Here is a 21450-nt window from a genome sequence, read left to right on the forward strand (position 1 = left end):
CGCCTGATGGAGGGGCAAGGAACTGGTTGGAATAACATGTTACTTCCACACGCTACGTCCAACCGGGGAAAATGCTATCTAAATAATGTAAGGAAAGGATAAAAATGTAGGTAAAAAAATAAGAAAAGCTAAGTGGAAAAAGCACCAAATTACTCAATTAGCACAATATAGCAGAATTACAGAGCATCACAAATAGTGTTGTGACAAGCGGCTTGTCTGAACATGTATGAGTCATGCAGTGATGCAGGTTCTATTAGACCGGTGTATTTACTGCATAAGGAAACCATAATTGTACGTCTGCATTCACCGCCATGTCCACGGACACAGTGAATGAATGAGGCTTCACGGACTGCATTACCTCTTAATCATTTCTTATTGACTCATTTTCAGTTGTTTATGAAAGAGAAAATATGGGGAAAACATATTCTTAATTCAATCAATTAAGGGGGAATAAATAACATGAGTATAGATAGGACTGTTTTTAGTTCTACAGTAGTTAGTTGGTATATTTTATGGTGTACCGTTTAACGATGAACATGCAGCCAATGGAGCAAAGTCAGCGGACAATCCGTTCTCTTACTGCTAGTAGGGGCTGAATGTATGCACTTAAAGGGATATTTGACTTTCAAAAACACATTTGGTCATTGTATCGTCCACTCAGGCTTTAACACCCTAGGCCTAGACAGTTTTTAAGTTGCTCGTTTCCTATATTGATATTCATTTTAGCTGCCCCGCCCCCCCCCAACCTCTCCTATACAAACCCTTTGCAACCTCAAACTCCATTTTAACCACGTTAGATTCAACGAAAACACCCGTCGTTGGTTCTGGTGTCCTGATATTGTCCTAATACGTGAGGTGGCGTGAACCCCTCGTTGTGTCCCCATGTACAAGACCACAACGTGTCAAATTGTGACTTGAGTGCTTGTAGATCGGCTGTTCCCGTCACTTGACACCGCTGTGTGACAAAGGGGGTGATTAAGTGTTTGATTGATGCATACAAGCTACCACAGTACCTGGTTACAATCCTCTTGAAACTCCCCCCGGACCACTGGGGGTCCATGGACCCCTGGGGGTCCAAAAAGTAGTTAACGCAGCATCGCAGTCATTTGAAGCACTTTGTACATTTATACCTCAGCTATTCAAAAATAGTAGATCTACAAGCTCGCAGCACGGCACAAAGTGACATGCTTCCGAATGTACTACAGGCTTGAAACGCTTCACGCCCACATTTCGAGCTTGTAGATCTGCTACGTTTGAATGCTTTCGCGGGACGCTGTTAATTACGGTACTTTAAGACGGGATTAATGCAGACGTTGTCTCCTGGATCAGCGACGGGTCTGCTCCAGGTGTGCTCATGAGGGGCGTGACAACACAAGCGTAAAACAAAAGAAGCTCAACAGAATCCAGGTCTAGTCAGTCACGGGCATGTGCACGAAACGAGCAAGCGTGCGACAATTTCACGGGACCGCGCTCACGTAAATACACTTGCGTTGTCGCCCTCGACTTCACAGAAAAAAACCGCAGGTCTCATTGAAAATGAATGGATTAAAAAACACAAAGAGTTAGAATATGGAGATTAGAGGTTTCCGCCCCCCAGCAATGATAACCTATAAAACGAATGGAAAGTAAAGTATGCTACTATTGCTTGTAGTAAAGTACTAGTACTTGTAGTAAAATGTCCACCAACTTTCCAAGAATAAATTCTGACTGGGGTCCGGCGGCTTGAGTCCGTCGATCCTTCCTTCTTTTTGTCAGTGGTGGAAAAAGTATCAATAGTGCGATATATTGAAATAGTCTGTTACATGTAAAAGTCCAAAATTCAAAATGAACTTATTTACGTACAAATGTAGTGGTATAAAAATGTAACTAAAGTACCACAAGTAGAAAGTACTCAATATGCAGAATGTCTCATTTTAAGTTAACAACCTTTTGAAAACGCCTGATCTACAAGCTCACAATGCCGACGCATCGCGGCGTGAGCTTGTAGATCGGCTATTTTCAAGTGACAAAAATGTGGTGAATGTATGTTTTGTAACAATAATCTCAATCTACAAAGTAACTTGTGACTTAAGCTGTCAAAGAAATGTAGTGTATATGGTTCTGGGATGTAGTGGAGTAGAAGTATTGGATATTGGAAATACTCAAGTAAAGTACAAATACCTCAAAACTGTACTTAAGTACAGTACTTAAGTAAATGTACTTTCCACCACTGCTTTTTGTGGTCGCCGCCTGTCCGGTCAGAGAAGAGAGCGGCGAGGCAGATTGATGTTCGCAAACAAGCACTAAAAAAAAACTAAAAAAAACACCGTCCTTGAAGAAGAGAGAGGAGCTGCTTTGGTGGCTTTTTAGACAACGACAGGAGGACAAAAGAGCCCTAAAAGACGGAGTGCCGCTGAGATTTATGGCGCTGTGAAGAAGCCTGTCTCATAAAGACCAACACACCAGCTGTGTGCTGTTACCGCTGCCCAGGCCGCCCGACGCCATTGGCCAAGACTGCCTTTTTTTTGGTCCATTTTGGTTTTCTCTCTGTCTGTCTTTTGTGTTTGTGTGTCCGTGTGTGTTTGCTTGTGTTATTACACTCGCGAGGATCAAATGTCTACCACAACAGTGACGAGACATGTTTCGTCGACTACCTCTTCTTCACCGACAAAAACCAAATGAAAACTAAGCTACGATGACCAAAACTGAGACTAAATATATTGACAATTTTGTCATCAAATAAAAACTAGACTAAAATCTTAGGGAGGGACTATAGTGGAGAAGAGATCCGGTAGAAATAAAACGCAAGTCATTTTATGTTTGGTTGCGCTCTGATAATAGCAGATCTGCTGCTCACAAGATAAATTATTGTTTTACTGTTAAAAGGAAAATATTCAGGTTAGGGTTATTGGAGTTACTGAAAACTTTAGTTCCGAGTTACTTTTTAGATTTTGATTATTATTATTACATACATACATTAACCACTTCAGCCTGATATACTGTGCGTTTTGGCAACGCATTGTGAGATCATTGTAGATCAGCTATTTTCCAAACGGAACATTCGGGACATACTACTTTTGGTCATTGTTGATGCCAATACTTTTGTACTTTTATTCAAGTGCATGTTGAATTCTGGCCTTACCGCTATGTCCATATTGCAGTATTGTATTGCTACTTTTACTTAAGTAAAACATTGGAATACTTTTTCCACTACTGCCGATAATATTCAGTCTACAGTTCATGCTTACAACATTTTAAGCTTGGCTTGGTTGTGTCCAGCTTTGGGATTGGGCGTTACAAATGGCCAAAAAAAGGAAAGAATTGCGTTCATAAAATTGCTGTCCAACATTGATTTCCTCAATGTATAGCAATACAAAACTGTCTTGTCTGTCTATCTGTCATAATGTATCTCTCACTCACTCTCTCCATTCTCCAATGTATCTAGGTTTTTTTTTATTCTTTCCTTTTATCTTTATGGGGGGGAGGGGGGGGGCTACCTCGTTAAGTTCCCAATAGCCTCCTGTTGTCTTTGTTGAAGACAGGAGGACCCCCAAAACCACCCCCCTCCCTCCCCCTCGGCCCTCTCTTTCATTCCGTTGTTGTTGGTTTAGTAAGACCAGTCCAGTAGGTAGAGGGAATATGTTGACATTTTTAAAAAGCGCTGAAATCAAATGCTCGTTTTTACTTACTTACTTACTGGTATTATTCTATAATGGAGGCTTTTTGCAGTGTAGACGTTATTATTTTGATGCCAGGACAGTCTTCCTCGACTTGACTCATCTTATTGCGACGGCAGGTCGCAATATACTATGCAAACGTGCAGGAAGCCTGTAACACGCTTCCGTCACGTCACGCTCTTCATGTAACGCTGTACACACACGGGCGACACGCCACTACAGACAGACACACAGTCTCACACACAGTCACACACACACACACAGTCTCTCACACACACACACACAGTCTCGCGCACACACGGGCGACACCCACTCCAGAAAGTGTCAGCTACTCGGCTCTGGAGAAACAGCGGAGCGCTAAGCGACCCCGCATTAAACCAGGAAATGTCGCATCATGACTTTTGATTATTCCTTCTAAATCTGTGTATATAAAATAGCTAACTGGTCGAATCTCTTAGTTACAATCAATATTGTTCTTATAAAATATTTGGTTTGTGCCTAAGGGCCGATTCATACTCCTATTTTACCGCTGTTTTGGCGCTGTAGTGCCGAAATGATTTCGGCTCGTCAGAAATGTTCAGTAGCACCGAAGAGCCGACTTTAGGACGGTACCCGCCCCCCCGAACCTCAAATGACGTCACATTATAGGCTCTACAGAGCCGAACCGACTTTTATTCAGCTCTAAAATAGGAGTATGAATCAGCCCTAAGTATTAAGATTATGAAGATCGCTTTTGTCATTTAGACTGCCAGGGACTTCCCATCCACTTCCCATGGTCGCAGTGGTTTGACGCATATGGATATAAAGAATCAACTGACTGAGAGAAAACGCTAATGTTACTGCCGTCGAATTATTACAAATTTAAAATATCACTGACTGACTGTTGTGACGAGTCTGACGACACAGAGACAACTCCCTGAAAATATCGCTGAGGCAGTTTATTTATTTTTGGACCACAATGCTTGTATGAGACAATTTAAAATTAAACTTCTACGGCCCTGGACCAGGGGATGAGCGAGTGACATCAGGACTTCGGTAGAGATTTAACAGTTTGTCCGCATAATGAAGTGTTTATTTATATTATTATTCCGGTAGAGTGTCTCAGCCCTGCGGTCGGGTGGCAGACAATCCCAGTCAACAGCCCCTTCGTCAGCGACACCTTGTAATAAACAGCAGATGTTTTTGTCTTTAAAAAAAAAATTGAGGCTCAGATTGAGGTGTTTGAACAGAACGTCGATGTTAATGGCTCATTGCTAAATCGTCGCTATACCTCGCGAAGACTGATGACTTTTAATAATACGATTGCCAGATTAACTTTAAGCGTCGTGGATGACCTGCTGTATCGGGTTTCTGCAAGTAGATTTTTACACCATAACTGAAATGAACAGCATCCGGTCAGTGGCTTCCTTAACCCATTAAGACCTGCTGGAACGCAACTGTGTCTTTAAACCATTATTTTAAACTTTAGCTGTTGAAAACTAGCACATCTACAAGCTCATAGCGTGGCTGAGCGTGTAGATCTGCTATTTTTGAGTCTTTGAATAAATAACAGTTTCTTAATTGGAATTGGACGTTTTGGACATACAGTATGAGGTTTCCACCCGACAGAGGCAATACTGTGAGTCATAGTCATTGTGCCAAACAGGCCAGACCACCAGTGGTGTAAATTACATTTACTTACATACTGTACAAGCTCAGTGTGTCGCACTTTGAGCTTGTAGATATGCTATTTTCAAAATAAGTTTATACATTTGAACACATTTTTCTTGTAGTTCTGCATTGCAGAATTCACAGAAGAGTGAGTACGTTTTCCTCCACTGCAGACCACCGGTATAATGGTCTTTTTTTTCTTTTTTAAAGAAAAACGACAAGACACCAAATTCCTTTCTGTCCACCCCTTTCATGACGACGACTGGCCCCATGCATTTTCCCCATAGACATTTCAAAAAGTATTTATTTAAAGATCTGTAAGGCTCGAACAAAGCCAACTTGGATCGTGACAAATCATTTCAACAAACACAATATTTTGGGCCGAATAACTAATTAGAAAGAAGAAAAAACAACACAGATCACACAACACATGACAAAACTTCACAGCTCCTCTGTTGGAGAGAGGGGAAAATAAGCATATTGTGTTGATTGATTTGACTGTGTTAAGTTTGTGAACGTGGTTTGAACGATGGTGTTGAGCCAGCACAGCCTAGCACAGCACACGCATGTCTGCAGTGATTTGAGCATGGATGGTTCAAGTTCCCAGTCTGAGCCGGCAATCTGTCTTGGTCATGTGAGCAGACAGCTGGCAGTGCAGAGTAGAGCCAGCCCAGCTGTGTGTAGTCACAGCAGTACGACTACAACCAGTCTTCTGGTCCTACTGGTTCCAGAACGCCTGCTTTAAACCCCCACCGCAAAAGCGGATCCACACCTCCCGTGTTCGAATCTCGCCGCCACTACTTTTTCCAACAACGGCGACTAGTTTTTTTTGGGACGATAAAGTATAGTTTTAGACCGCGACGTCGAGAGAGAAAACACAGCGAGTTGCTGTGTCGAACGTTGCGAAGTTCGCTAGAGCCGACTCGGCCCCGTTTGCGTTGCAATGCGATAGGCACAGAATAATAAATTAAGCCGGGCAGTGCTGTCCTCCTGGAATAGAGGCACATCTAGCTGCCCGTCACTCAATACGGCCAGGGGCACGCCTCCATTTGCTTTTGCGGTGCGATTAGAAAGCAACCATCCAAGACACTCTCCTCAAGCCTTTCATGGTACTTTGATATAGCGGTGGGTTTCTCTAAGTGGGTGCCGTTATGCGAGTCCAAGGGTCCACATGTCTGCTGCATAGCCAATAAGTATCCACATGTCTACTGCTCAACCAATAAGAATCCACACACCTTGAAAGTGTCCCGTTTAAGCTTTTCATTAGTTCCTTTGATCAAGTTAATTTGTTGTTCCTTGAGCTTGATTGGTTCTTGTGCTCCTTGGCGTTGAATGGTTCTAGTGCTCGTCGGTATTAAGTGTTGATTGGTTCTGGTGCTCGTTGGTGTTAATTGATTCTTGTGCTGCTTAGTGTCGATTGGTTCTCGTGCTGCTTAGTGTAGATTGGTTATTGTGCTTGTTGGTGTTAATTGGTTCTTGTGCTCGTTGTTAATTGGTTTGATACTATACAATTAAATGAAATATGTACCATGAAATATGTGTGAGAGAGAGAGAGAGAGAGAGGGAGAGAGGGAGAGAGGGAGAGAAGCAGAGAGAGAGACTGACTTATCAAAGGCAGCGGCCATCAGAAAAAGGTCTTTAGACCGAGAGAGTGATGGTGAGATCAAAGACAGTGTGTTTTATCAAAGCACCCAGCCAGGGGTTGCTTGCTGCTTCATTCATTCAGACCCACTAGGACACATGCTGAACACTTGGCTCTCGTACACACAACATAAAAAGGATCTCCCCAGATTATAAGCACACACACACACACACACACACACACACACACACACACACACACACACACACACACACACACGCAGTCAGTGCATTGGAGCAGAGCACTGGTGAGAACTTGTCGGTGTGTCTGTGTCACCACATTTTGTTAACTTCCTCCTGAATCAAAGTGCACATCGGACGGGCACGTTCCTGTCCCAACCTTTTCTGGAGACTTGATTCCACACGTGTACTTGCTGTGTTGCAGTATGTTCCAGTAAATACCTACTAGGTCTGTCGTAATTATATGATTGCCTAATCGCGGAAATGGGGGATCTACAAGCTCAACATGAGTCACACCGTGACGAGTTTTCAGCGTATACATCAGCTATTTCCACTATTCCTATTCATGTTTAGTTTTTTTGTAGTCAAAAGACAATTCATACTCTTTTTGTTTTGTTTTGTACCGTTGTATTTGCTATAATAATGTTTGGTTGTCAACAAGAACCCTGGACTTGTTGTCTCAATCAGGACACAGCGGTATGCCTCCACTCAGCGCACCGTTTGAAAACGACGGCTTTAAAGGAGGTTTCTGCTTTGAATCTGGCATCTTTTGTTAACACACACACGCACGCACACACTTACGCACACACACACGCACGCAACACACACATATGCATGCGCGCGCACCTGCAGAGCAGCGTGTGATCAATTTGACCAGCGGTGTGTTTTATTTTACTGCCCATCATTCTTATCAGCTGGAAAACATTTTAGACCCCTAGCCGGGTCTCCTAAATCACTGCTTCATGCTGACACTGAGTGTCAGATATGAATGTTTTAATTCAATCGCCAGTGCCAGTGTTTTCAGCGTTTTACTCTTTTTATTATTATTATTATTATTATATATTTTTTGGAGGTATATGTGTCCAGGATATAAACACGTGGGAGGCAGTGGTGACATCTCTTTTCACACAGAGAGGAAATTTAAAAAATCTACCGCGACCATTGGTTTGTTTTGACCAAAAACACAGCCTGGGGAAAGAGAAATGCGAGATAAATCCCTTTTTCTGAATCGGATAACACTAGGGCAGGGGTTTTCTTCCCCCTACTTCCGGTTCCTGCCTGTAGTGTTTGTCTCCTAGCAACCGAGGATCATTCAGACGGTGGCAACGTACAAGCTAGCGCCCTCACAAAGCGTGTGTCAAAAAGAGCAAGGGTCACCATCTAGGTGAAAGATCAAAGCTACATACTCGGGGTCACTCAACCGAGGTCTTGCTCAGCGAGACACGTTGATGCATGCCCTACAGTGGGCGTTGTTTTAGTTATCGTTGTTACGCTATTTCGTAATCTATTAGTAATCTATGTCCTTGTTTGTGTGTGTGTGTGTGTGTGTGTGTGTGTGTGTGTGTGTGTGTGTGTGTGTGTGTGTGTGTGTGTGTGTGTGTGTGTCTGTGTCTCCCTGGGTTCTCCATCCTCTCACCCAGTCTGAGCAACCCAGTCCAGCCAGCTCCAGCGCTAGTTCCAGTTCAGGCTTTGCTCCCAACCTTCAAAAACGGCAAGGTAATTCTACTGGCACACACACACACACACACACACACACACACACACACACACACACACACACACACACACATGCACTGCATCAAGCTGAGACCTGACCATTATGTAGACCACTATGTCTGATTCACACTTCGCAGATCTACAAGCTCACAAAGCCTTGCCTTTTGGTGTGCGATGCGACAGGCTACTAAGTATAGCGCATTGTGCCGAATATAAGACGACGTTTTTTTCGTTTGTTTTTATCAATGAAAATATCCTAAAAAACAGGGTCGTACTATATTCGAGGTCTAGACATTGTATATGCCATTACACATCCGCGCCGATAGATGGCGCACATGCCACTGAAACCAATGTTATGAATGGAGCGATTGAAGCAACACGCACGGACAACTACAGCTGTGATGTACAGTAAGATGGACATTGCAACCTTTTTGAAGAGAGTAGTCCAAAAGCTGGCCAAGTTAACCAAACAACAGAAGAGAGGTTATGATGTCTTCTTTATTCAACTCCAACCAACAGCAGCGTAGCGCACAGTAGCCTACCTTCATAACACAGTGAATAAACATACTGTAGGACAGGCTGGCTGTCCCACACTTTTACCTGTCCCGCTAACAACATTGGCAGGTAGGAACTACCATTACATGTAAAAGCAATGAGACCTGAGATATAGCCTGATTGTTAGCTTCCGCAAAATTTGTCAGCACAACCATCCGTAGTTCAGACAGAAACACTCACATCAAAGTAGATTAACCGTTAAACACATGGAATACAGTTAGACTTGTCGTTAAAGGCTCCACTCTGGGAGTGCCCGACTCTGATCAAAAGGTGGAAGCAAGCTTGCCAGCAGTATTTAAACAGACCGCCTTGTTATTTTAAATTTTTTTAGGGGAACTAGCCCCTCCTGTGTCCAGCTTTGAGGGTTTGTGTAAACACAAACATTGTCCTAACACAAACATGTAATGCCATTGACAATGAATGGCCAGTTTTTAGTGTTTGTCCAAACACAAACATTGAATGCCATTGACAATGAATGGCCAGTTTTGAGTGTTTGTGTAAACACAAACATTGAAGACAAAAGTGAGGACGCAAATTGTGATTGGCCGGAATGAGATGTTAAGAGCGCCCCTCACTTCACACTGGTGTGATTTTTTAAGGGGCGCTAGCCCTTTCTATGAACATCTTTTGTCCCCACACGTCTCAAGATTTGCAATTGACAATGAACGGAGAAATTATGTCAGCATTCCGCTAAATATGACGTAAATTAAACATCAAAACATTAAACGCCATAGACCTACACATACAGACGTCCAAAGACGGCTTTGGAGGTGTGGGCTTTGGATTGATACACGGACGTCCCCACACATCTTTGGCAGTGGCCGAATATTCCGTGCCGACTGCCGACCTTGTAGATCGGCATTTTTTGAAGATTTGGCCTATATTACTAATGACACAAAATAATAGGGAATTCCACTTCCGAATGCCTTGTGGGAATCTCAGCGGAGATGCTGACCTGTGTCTTGTGGTGGGAGACTGGGAGTGATGGTCAGTGACGCGCGCTGTGTTTCTGTGTGTGCGTGTGCGCTTTGTGTTTCTGTGTGAATGCAGTGATGGACTTCGTCATCAGGAAAAGGGTGGCTGTCCCTGCCACTGCGCATACAGGTAACCAACCCCCCCGACCCACCATCAGAAAGCAAGGTCCGGTCTGAGTCCCTGACATCCCCCCCCCCCAGTCACATCTGCATGGACGTCACTGACACTCGACTTGTGTTGTCTCAATCTGCACGCACATCGAGGCCATCGCACACCCAGTGGTGTAAAGTAACTAAATACATTTACTTAAGTACACTTAAGCACTTCCATTTCCAATTTCCAGTAGTTTTACTTCTACTCCACTACATCTCAGAGGCAAATATTGTACTTTTACTCCACTACATTTATTTGAAAACGTGAGTTACTATTTACTTACTATATTGCAGTATTGATACTTTTACTTAAGTAAAACATTTGAGTACTTTTACCACCACTGCGCACACCCACCTACACCCCACCCATCCCCAGCATGTTGCCGTTAGGCCACAAGGACTGCTCAGCCCTCACCCAATCACAATGCAGCATGTTGCCTTTAGGCCACAAGGACTGCTCAGCCCTCACCCAATCACAATGCAGCATGTTGCCTTTAGGCCACAAGGACTGCTCAGCCCTCACCCAATCACAATGCAGCATGTTGCCTTTAGGCCACAAGGACTGCTCAGCCCTCACCCAATCACAATGCAGCATGTTGCCACAAGGACTGCTCAGACCTCAACCAATCAGAACGCAGCATGGCCGCTCCGTGCATGATGACCACTGTCCTTGTCAAGGGTCAAGGCCAAAGGGGCGAAGACCCCTTATTGTTTTTGAACAGATTCCACCGTTTTGGACAGTTCTGTGCTGCTGTTTTTCACGGAATTCTGCAATATGTAGGGATCGCTCAAGAACTGAAGCTCACAGTCATTCCCAATTAATTCATTATATGATCTGCTCTATCACTCTTGTCTTGACATCAAAAATGCCTCCTCAAAGATTTTCCTAGCCTGGTTAACCACCCTTGAACTTGCATTTCCATTAGTTTGTGTGGAGTATGGACCCTGCTAATGCACGTTTGATTCTTGGGGGTAACAAAAAGTGACATGATCTCCAGTCTCCGACCTAATTTGGAAGAGCATGATGCCACGCCTCTCTATGTTAACATTACTAATTAGTCCTAATACAATCATTGTAATTACTTGCACAAGCAGAGCGCGCAAGTACTGTGATCGGCTGGGTATGTACGTCAGTGTTATCCACCGGCCAATAATGGATCGGCTTATCGCTGCTTGCGAAGCAATAGGAAAAATCACACCGGTGTGAACTGAGCGGTGCAGGCTGCTCAGCAACACTGCTGGCTGGCTACAGTTATAGTTATCTAGTGCTCAGTGTGAATGGCCCTTTTAGGCTGCTCAACAGTGCCACTTTAGGTCACCCAGCAGTGTTGCAGCTGTTCGTACCACAGACAGACAGACAGACAGACAGACAGAGACAATGGAGCGGTGAGGCACCGCTCAAAAAACAGCATAATGTAGGCAAATCTCTCAAAAATGGATGGCCTACACAAATCGGCATTTCTATGTTTGGGCTGCAACAGTTTATGTTGTGTGTGTGATGTCAGACCTCAGCTCCTGGTCAGCTTATATAAGTGTGAGTTGTCTCCACTTCATCTCGGTGTTAAGTATAGTGCTTTATCCAGAGGGACTTTCCTGAGTGAAGTGAAGAGAGATACAGAGAAGAGGGAGAGAGCGCTATAGTATAAAAGACCATTGTCCCAACCCAAAAGAGGAACCTAGAACTCTCATTCTCATCACAGTCCATTTATAGCTGCATTTGATGATGGAAAGCAGGAGTGAGGCCCAATGTTTCCAGACTCGGGTATCCAGTTCTGAGTGTCCATATCCCTGTGCCTCCACCGTCCTCCATGAACCCATGAAGAGGAGCCACAACAACGACCTCTACTGCCAAACACTGAGGAATGAACAGATCCCCTCAGCAGCCTGTCTGAAAATAAAGTGCTCTGTAACCAGCCAGAAACAAAGAGACACAGATGAACCCAAATCTAACGGTCATCAACGGTTTACCAAGAGTTTAGCTCTGGCGGGAGAAGTAAAGAGACATCAGCCGAGTTACACAGGAAAGAAAGCCCACAACTGTAAACAGTGTGACAAGAGTTTCAGTAGGTTAGATAGTCTTAAGACACACCTGCGTCTCCACACTGGAGAAAAACCATACCACTGTAAACAGTGTGACAAGAGTTTCAGTAGGTTAGATAGCCTTAAGATCCACCTGCGTCTCCACACTGGAGAAAAACCTTACTACTGTAAACAGTGTGAAAAAAGTTTCAGCAGCTCAAGTCTTCTGCAGGTACACCAGCGTATCCACACTGGAGAAAAACCATACCACTGTAAACAGTGTGACAATAGTTTCAGTCAGTTAGGTGGTCTTAGGACACACCTGCGTCGCCACACTGGAGAAAAACCATACCACTGTAAACAGTGTGACAAGAGTTTCACTGTGGCAAGTCACCTGAAGAGACACCTGCTTCTCCACACTGGAGAAAAACCATACCATTGTGAACAGTGTGACAAGAGTTTCAGTCAGTTAGGTAGTCTTAGGACACACCTGCGTCTCCACACTGGAGAAAAACCTTACTACTGTAAACAGTGTGACAAGAGTTTCACTGCGGCAAGTCCACTGAAGAAACACCAGCGAATCCACACTGGAGAAAAACCTTACCACTGTAAACAGTGTGACAAGAGTTTCAGTCGTTCAGGTAGTCTTAAGACACACCTGCGTCTCCACACTGGAGAAACACCATACCACTGTAAACAGTGTGACAAGAGTTTCAGTAGGTTAGATAGCCTTAAGATCCACCTGCGTCTCCACACTGGAGAAAAACCTTACTACTGTAAACAGTGTGACAAGAGTTTCACTGCGGCAAGGCAACTGAAGAAACACCAGCGAATCCACACTGGAGAAAAACCTTACCACTGTAAACAGTGTGACAAGAGTTTCAGTCATTCAGGTAGTATTAAGATCCACCTGCGTCTCTGCACTGGAGAAAAACCATACCACTGTAAATAGTGTGGCAAGAGTTTCAATCTGTTAAATGACCTGAAGAGACATCTGGACACTAAGGAGCAAGGTATCTCCCCACCAGTGGTGAATACTGAATAGTCACGCATAACATGTCATGATACAGGATAGGTGGGCACCTCGATGTAACATTGGCTATTTTGTCCAAAAATGTTTACCCTAACCCTTAGGTAATGTAAAGCCTATGTAGCCTTGATGTGAAAATGCACAGTACAACATTATCAGACTTAGTTTTATCTTTCAATTTCTTTTTTATGCCCAAAATGAGTGAACGTAGAGGTTTTGCAGCAATTTGTAGCAATTGTAGAAATATTTAGACCTTAATGGGACAATAAAGATTATTAATATTAATATTATTATTATTATTATTATTATTAATAAATGTTAAACATGTTCTAATCATGTATACTTTACATTCACAATTAAAAAAAATATATAGCTGCAAGCAGTGATAAGACAGGGCAAAGCAATAAGAAAACTTACACCTGTGTGAACTGAGCGCTGCAGGCTGATCAACATCACCACTGGCTGGCTCCAGACAGACAGACACGGCCAGTCATTGGGAGCGGTTAGGCACCAATCATAAAACTTTATGCAATATGCACAATAAGCCATAGAAACATAGAACATAAAGTTGAGAGAAAATAATGTGTGCGTGCGTGCGCGGCTGCGCTCTGGCCTACTTGTGTGCAAGGCGCAAGTTGGCACCTCGAGTGCCAACTTGCCATTGAATGCCATTGACAATGAATGGCCATTCATTGTCAATGGCATTCAATGTTTGTGTTAGTTTTGAGTGTTTGTGCAAACACAAACATTGAATGCCATTGATAATGAATGGCAATGGCCAGATAAGAGCGCCCCTCACTTCACACGGGTGTGATTTTTCTTTTTTTAGAAGGACAAGAAGGGCTTGACCTTATCGATTCTCTCTCTCTCTCTCTCTCTCTCTCTCTCTCTCTGAACTAGTCTTAGGTCCGCTGCAGACCATAATCCCAGACCTGCACTCAGACGACCACTCGGACGACTCTGAGGATGACGATGCCAACGACATGGAGTCTGACGTGGATCAGAGGGCGGTGCACGCGCACCTGACGCACCGCCAGCGCAGGTCAGAACCATGAAATGGCGCTAAGAGTTGTAGAGTAAAAGCACCATTTGTACTTTGTTGTACAATGGCCTCACGTGCTGAAAATGGCCGTTCTACAAGCTCACAGTCCATCAGAGATTTGATGTGTTGTGAGCCTGTAGATCGGCTATTTCCGCCGTGCGATGAAGTGCGAATAGGGCATAATAACCCACCGTGGGAGTGTGCAGAAGACCAAGTGAAGTCACCGCTGAAACATTCACCGTACGATGTGTGTAGATTCGTATTTAACCTGAGCTCAAATCAATGGATATCTATGTTACACGAGTTTGAGTGACAGATGTCAATTTGAGTGACAGATGTCAATTTGAGTGACAGATGTGTATGTTCTGCAGGGTCAGTTTGAGTGAGGGATGTCAGTTTGAGTGACAGATGTGTACTGTATGTTCTGCAGGGTCAGTTTGAGTGAGGGATGTCAGTTTGAGTGACAGATGAGATGTGTATGTTCTGCAGGGTCAGTTTGAGTGAGGGATGTCAGTTTGAGTGACAGATGTGTATGTTCTGCAGGGTCAGTTTGAGTGAGGGATGTCAGTTTGAGTGACAGATGTGTATGTTCTGCAGGGTCAGTTTGAGTGACGGCAGTGAGAGTGAGAACAGCTCGTCCCCGTCGCCTCCCTCTCGAAACGAGGCCCCGCCCCACCTGAAGACCAGCAACAACCAGGTAGGATCATGCCTGTACCTGTTCTATGTCTAACTAATCATTCTTACGTCCTCAAAATGTGTCCTCAAAATTTGAGGCCGAAATGTGTGGACGGAATGCGCCCTATGATTGGCTGGAAGGTCTGTAGCCATGTCCCCAATGTGTCTGTCTCACATCGTCTGTACTCTGTAGCCATGTCCCCAACATTTCCTCCTCTGTCTGTCTGTCTGTCTCACATCGTCTGTAGCCATGTCCCCAATGTGTCTGTCTCACATCGTCTGTAACCATGTCCCCAATGTGTCTGTCTCACATCGTCTGTAGCCATGTCCCCAATGTGTCTGTCTCACATCGTCTGTAGCCATGTCCCCAACATTTCCTCCTCTGTCTGTCTGTCTGTCTGTCTGTCTGTCTGTCTGTCTGTCTGTCTGTCTGTCTGTCTGTCTGTCTGTCTGTCTGTCTGTCTGTCTCACATCATCTGTAGCCATGTCCCCAATGTGTCTGTCTCACATCGTCTGTAACCATGTCCCCAATGTGTCTGTCTCACATCGTCTGTACTAGCCATGTCCCCAATGTGTCTGTCTCACATCGTCTGTAGCCATGTCCCCAATGTGTCTGTCTCACATCGTCTGTAACCATGTCCCCAATGTGTCTGTCTCACATCGTCTGTAGCCATGTCCCCAATGTGTCTGTCTCACATCGTCTGTAGCCATGTCCCCAATGTGTCTGTCTCACATCGTCTGTAGCCATGTCCCCAATGTGTCTGTCTCACATCGTCTGTAGCCATGTCCCCAATGTGTCTGTCTCACATCACCTGTAGCCATGTCCCCAATGTGTCTGTCTCACATCGTCTGTAGCCATGTCCCCAATGTGTCTGCCTCACATCGTCTGTAGCCATGTCCCCAACGTGTCCTCCTCTGCTGTCTGTCTCACAGATCCTGGAGGTGAAGAGTCCTTCCAAGCAGACCAAGCAAGATAAGAACAAGAATCTAGAATGTGACAAGGTGCGCATGCAGGAGTTGTGAAGGTTTTAGTGGCTGGTAAATAAGTACTGCTTCTGTAACTGTAGGGAGGTGGTATTTTTGACAAATATTTTGGAAATAGGACTTGAGTGCTTATTAATATATATATATTTTATATTTGTATTATCGTGAGAACGGTGGCTTCCATTTTCATATTGCAGGAATAGAAAGCCTGCAGTTTCTATTAGCTTGGATTCCCCATTGATGATGTCACTGGTGGACGGGTTTCTGAACTGCCCACAGCCCTGAGACAGAAAAAATGCGTGGTATTTTATCATGAACATTAGTGGGGACCTATTATTATGAAGATAAGTTGAAAAGTGGTGAAGTGGTCCTTTAAGAGACATTGTAACTATGTTATTTCATGATTATTATTCGTACTTGTTGTTGAAGTTGCTGCATTGAAAAGAGAATGTCTGTGACACGTTGCTGTGGTTCTAGGCTTACCTCGACGAACTGGTGGAGCTGCACAGGAGACTGATGACTCTCCGAGAGGGACACATACTACAACAGGTTGGTACCAAGGGGCCAGTGAGGCACTCCAACGGTGAAGTGCTGGGCCCTAGTGGTAGGAGGAAGGACTGCAGGCGGACCCGTGGATTCATGACGAGGAAACCCCGTGCAGCTGGGCTTTAACATTGAGCGCTCGGTTGCACAAATGCATTGGACCACCAAAATCTGGTGGTCCAATGCGGAAATGCGCCCAAAAAGGCGGAAATAGACGGTCCTTCCCGGTGCTTCAAAACGCCACTGAGCTACTTCCACTGACATGAATAGCGGAGGGGGCGGAGCTTCGCGCCAGATCAGTCTCTATCCTTTTAATACTCTATGGTTGGTACGGACAGGTTGTAATGACACAGAGAGAGGGACACACATGTATGTGTAACATAACACAGAGAAGGACAACAGATTGGTAATGACACAGTGACAGTCTTTCTGTGACTCTCAAGCAAATGGTGGACAGTAACTGTACAATACAGTAAAAGTACAATATTTGCCTCTGAGATGTACGTAGTGGAGTAGAAGTAAAATTATTGGAAATTGGAAATACTCAAGTAAAGTACACATACTAGTATAAGTAATGTACTGTGTGTAATGTACTTTCTGCCACTGCCATTTAGAGACCGGAGCTTCTTTTTTCTTTTTCTTTTTTGCCAGAACGGCTTTCCAAGCCTCTGCTTTCTGTCAGCAGATTAGCCACGGCACAGTGGGCAGCCTTCCAAAAGGCCATGCTCCACATGCATGTGATTTTATACTGAATTGAAAAACATTCGATGCAGACTTTTTTTTTTTAAATGCATGCCTGGACTGACTGCTGGCCCCCCAAGATTGTGTGTGTGTGTGTGTGTGTGTGTGTGTGTGTGTGTGTGTGTGTGTGTGTGTGTGTGTGTGTGTGTGTGTGTGTGTGTGTGTGTGTGTGTGTGTGTGTGTGTGTGTGTGTGTGTGTGTGTGTGTGTGTGTGTGTGTGTGTGTGTGTGTGTGTGTGTGTGTGTGTGTGTGTGTGTGTGTGTGTGTGTGTGTGTGTGTGTGTGTGTGGTGTGCACTCAAGGGTGGGCACAGGAATGTTGATTCCTGATGCTGTTGGCTGGGTTTCGGTACCATTTAAAACTTGCTTTGTTCATGTACATCAAATAGCAGATCTATAAGCTTGTAGCCTCGGTATCCAAGCCTGGGAAAACCCATTGGAAAATCTGGCATAGGAAGCCCACTTCCTTGTATTTTGCTAACCAATAACAGTGTAGTCACTCCAAATTTGGTGACGTCAGTGTTCTCTGCTGTTTTTCATGCCAGCAATCCGGCCCTCTACACTATAAATCACACAGGCTGGGCCAGGCTAATAAGCTAGTAGATCGTCTATTTTTGGAAAATATCATTAACAAAATTATTATTATTATATTATTATTATTATTAGTAGTATTATTATTAGTAGTAGTATTACTACTACTATTAGTAGTAGCAGTAGTAGTAGTATTCATATTATTATTATTACCCTTATTATTATTATTATTATTAAATTGTTAAACTGTGATATATCATCAAATGTATATCAATTTATCCGACAATCTATACGACATGCATGGCAGGTTAAAACTAAACCGTGGCTTCCTCTGAGATTAGGTTTAGGGTTGGGTTTTTTGGTTAAGATGTCAGCCTCATGACTGTAGGACTGTTATTAGTACATCGGACCAAACACATGCACCTCATGGCCAGCCCACCACCTCGGTCCTCGGTCCCTCACGCGAAGGCCAAAGGGCCGCATACCTGCTTTCACTCAGGCAGGACCAGGACAGCCCTTTGGCACGGCATTGTACCACGGCCGTCTTATACGAGGCTCACGCTAACTTGGAAGAAAGCACTTATAGAGGGAATGTAACAGCGGTGCATGGGGCATCTTTCTGAGATGTGAGGAGTTTTCTATGACATGCACTCATTTTCCAATCTGTGGGAGAGGAGAGGGGGGGGGGGGCTGCTGACTTAATCATTTCCATGTCTGCTAAACCGCCGGGGAGGTGGAACCAACGGCGTGCGGAACTCGGGGTGGATTAAGCTTGATTGTGTGGCGACGCATCGATGGGGCTGTTCTATATGGGGGGGGGGGGTTTCAACTCCCCCCGACTTCCTCAGAGAGAGAGAGGAAGTACCTTTTGTAAAAGTAGAAATATCAGCGGTGGAAAAAGTACTCTCTGTGTCATGCGATTGGCCTCGACAAATAGAAGCGCGGTGTGGGGAGGATTCTTTTTTTTTTGGGGGGGGGGGGGGGGGGATTTTGTGGTTTTCAAAATGAAAGACCCTGTGCATGCTCTCAATGAATGTGCATATTGTTCCAAAAGTGTGTTTAACACATTCCCCACCATTTGTTATTTGTTGTAGATCTACAACAAACCACTTATAGTGGTTAGGATAGCTTGCATCGTAATCCTACTTACATTAGCATGGGGTTGCTAGGTGATGATGCAAACTGAAAATGAACGCTCCTGTTGTTCCTTTCAAATGTCTTTATCTCGGATTCCTTTCCCACATTGCATCCCAGGTCAAAATAAGCTTTATTCGAAGGCCCATAGCCAAAGTATAATGGTCGCGGTAACACAATAAGGGTTGCACTGAAAAATGCTGGCGGGTATACGGGGTGAATTAATGAAATAATGCTGGCCTTATGTCAAATGACAACACGTGCCTCTCTAATGACACCTCTGCTTTTCTCCCCTCTCCTCCAGATCGTGAACCTCATCGAGGAGACGGGACACTTCCACATCACCAACACCACGTTTGACTTTGACCTCTGCTCCCTGGACAGGAGCACGGTGCGGAAGCTCCAGAGCTACCTGGAGACGTCGGGACTGTCGTGAGGAATCGGGAGTTCCCGGAGGACCCTTGGGACTGTCGTGAAGATCGTGGAGTTTAACCTGGAGATCTTCGGGATTGTCCTGAAGCTCTAGAGATCACCCTGGAGAAGTCTGAACTGTGGTGAGGGATCTCTGGGAGTTATCTGGAGATCTTTGGGACTTTTCGTCACGAGGATCTGAGCTCCTGGAGACCCTTTGGGGATTGTCGTGACATTCCTCCTGGACTCTCGGAAACGTTTGTCGTGAGGATCTAGAGTTTTCCTGGCGAATCTCGGGACTTTGTCGTGAAATTCGGAGAAACAGTTAGAACCTCGGGACTTTCGTGAGTAGGGATGGAGCTTGTTCATTTCCATTGATAACGAGCACCTTATCGATCAGGCTTATCGAGCCGGGTTCTTATCAAGCCCACTATGGAGCATTTTATATTATTTAGTGGAAAGACGGGAGACGACAAGAAATTCTGAACAGAACCAGTATATTTTACTAGGGCCGTCAGATGGAAGGCAATTGACCTTTTTACTTTAGGTAAATAATATTGAAGAAACCGTTAAGTGGTTAAAGTGTGTACCGTCACTTTACAAGCCTAATTTTGTTTACCCGGGCAGCATTTTGTTGTCAGGTATCAATAATTTTTTAGACCAAGATGTTTGTGCCAGCATGGGTGATTAGATTTATTTCGCCTCTTGTCTTGATTATTTAAACATGACGTCATGGGCCGCTATGCTCGATAACAGGCTTGATAAGCCCAACGCTTATTGATACCTGGTACTCAATAAGCTTGTTATCAGGTTTTTTTTTTCTGGTTTCGAGCTCCATCCCTAGTCGTGAGGATCCAGAGATGAGCTGGAGACCTCAGGACTGTTGGTGAGGATCTGGCGTTTCTCTGAGAACCTCAGGACTTATCGTGAAGCTCCAGCATTTTCCCTGGACCCTCCCTGGACTGTTGTGAGACTCTTGAGCAGCTGGGCTGCTGTACTAGGCACACCCAAGTCGAGCTCCTTTCTCCTCCTGCCCTTTTTGCTTCATTGCCGTCCCCTCGCCCCCCTCCTTTCGAACTTGAACTTGAACTGTCGCAGCAATGCAAAAGCCCCCCCCCCCCCCCCCCCCCCTTTACTCTGTGTGGCTGGATCCCGTACTCCCCCACCGTCGCCTGACCAAGCTTAGCCGGCGTAGACTAGACTTCCCCGGTGGTTATCAAACTTCTAAACTTCAAGGACCCCCCCCCCCCCCCCCCCTTACCTCTGAGTCTGACAGTGTACAAGTGGAAATAAATGGACCCACTAGGGTCCGTTTGGCTCCATTTATACATTGTCAGAGTTACAGAACTTGTAATGGCCCATTTGGAGACCCCTCAAGTAACCCTAGGAGTCCCTGGACCCCACTATGAGAAGCACTGGACGAGCTGCCAGCAACTGACTCTAGCTGCTACTTTTCAATACGCTCCATTGATAGCCCCCTAAAGACAGAATCTGATTGTACTACTAAACAACGATAAACTCACCAATATTTCACCCCAGTATGCACATGATGAAGCGGCAGTTTTACATCACTCAAACGTCCTGTGTACCACCTGTTTTTCCGAAACTGCACATAATGCTGGACGTGGGGTGATTTAAAAAAAGAGCGCAGCCCCTCTGCGTTTCACAGAGTCTGTTGACAGAAGGTCGCTGATAACAAGTTAAACAAAGCGTATAATCCAAGCCGTGTCCATACAGGTGTGATATTAGTGAGTTTATCGTCGTTTTAATACAAGCAGATTGGATTGCATCTGTTTCATAAATCGGGGCTGTCGATGGTGGGTGTTGCAACTTAAACCTAGTTCATACTCACGGTCCTGGTGTTGCCGTAAATGGCAGATCTACAAGCTCACAGCGCGTCACGTTCGTGGCGCATTGTGAGCTTGTAGATGTGATATTTCCTGAGCATGACACTGGCACTTGGCCAAGTTTAACCGAGGCTTCTGATGCTACTACGTCTACGTCGCTTGAGGCTGTAGGTGTGTCTCGTATGAGAG

The 21450-nt window shown here is 44.7% G+C and overlaps 1 protein-coding gene across 1 annotated transcript in view; it reads left to right on the top strand.

Moving 5' to 3' along the window:
- mllt3 (MLLT3 super elongation complex subunit) overlaps positions 1 to 20574 on the top strand; it is a 67570-nt gene extending 46996 nt beyond the window's left edge. The window contains exons 9-15 of the mRNA XM_080792170.1: positions 8549 to 8624; positions 10230 to 10283; positions 14256 to 14397; positions 14995 to 15094; positions 16006 to 16074; positions 16534 to 16605; positions 19308 to 20574. Coding sequence (XP_080648296.1) covers positions 8549 to 8624; positions 10230 to 10283; positions 14256 to 14397; positions 14995 to 15094; positions 16006 to 16074; positions 16534 to 16605; positions 19308 to 19439 — 645 coding nt within the window. The 3' untranslated portion in view covers positions 19440 to 20574. The remainder of the gene's footprint in view (positions 1 to 8548; positions 8625 to 10229; positions 10284 to 14255; positions 14398 to 14994; positions 15095 to 16005; positions 16075 to 16533; positions 16606 to 19307) is intronic.
- The last annotated feature ends 876 nt before the right edge of the window (positions 20575 to 21450 follow it).

The sequence above is a fragment of the Protomyctophum bolini genome (genome assembly GCF_963924005.1).
Source record: "Protomyctophum bolini genome assembly, chromosome: 20".
In the NCBI taxonomy this organism is placed as follows: Eukaryota; Metazoa; Chordata; class Actinopteri; order Myctophiformes; family Myctophidae; genus Protomyctophum; species Protomyctophum bolini.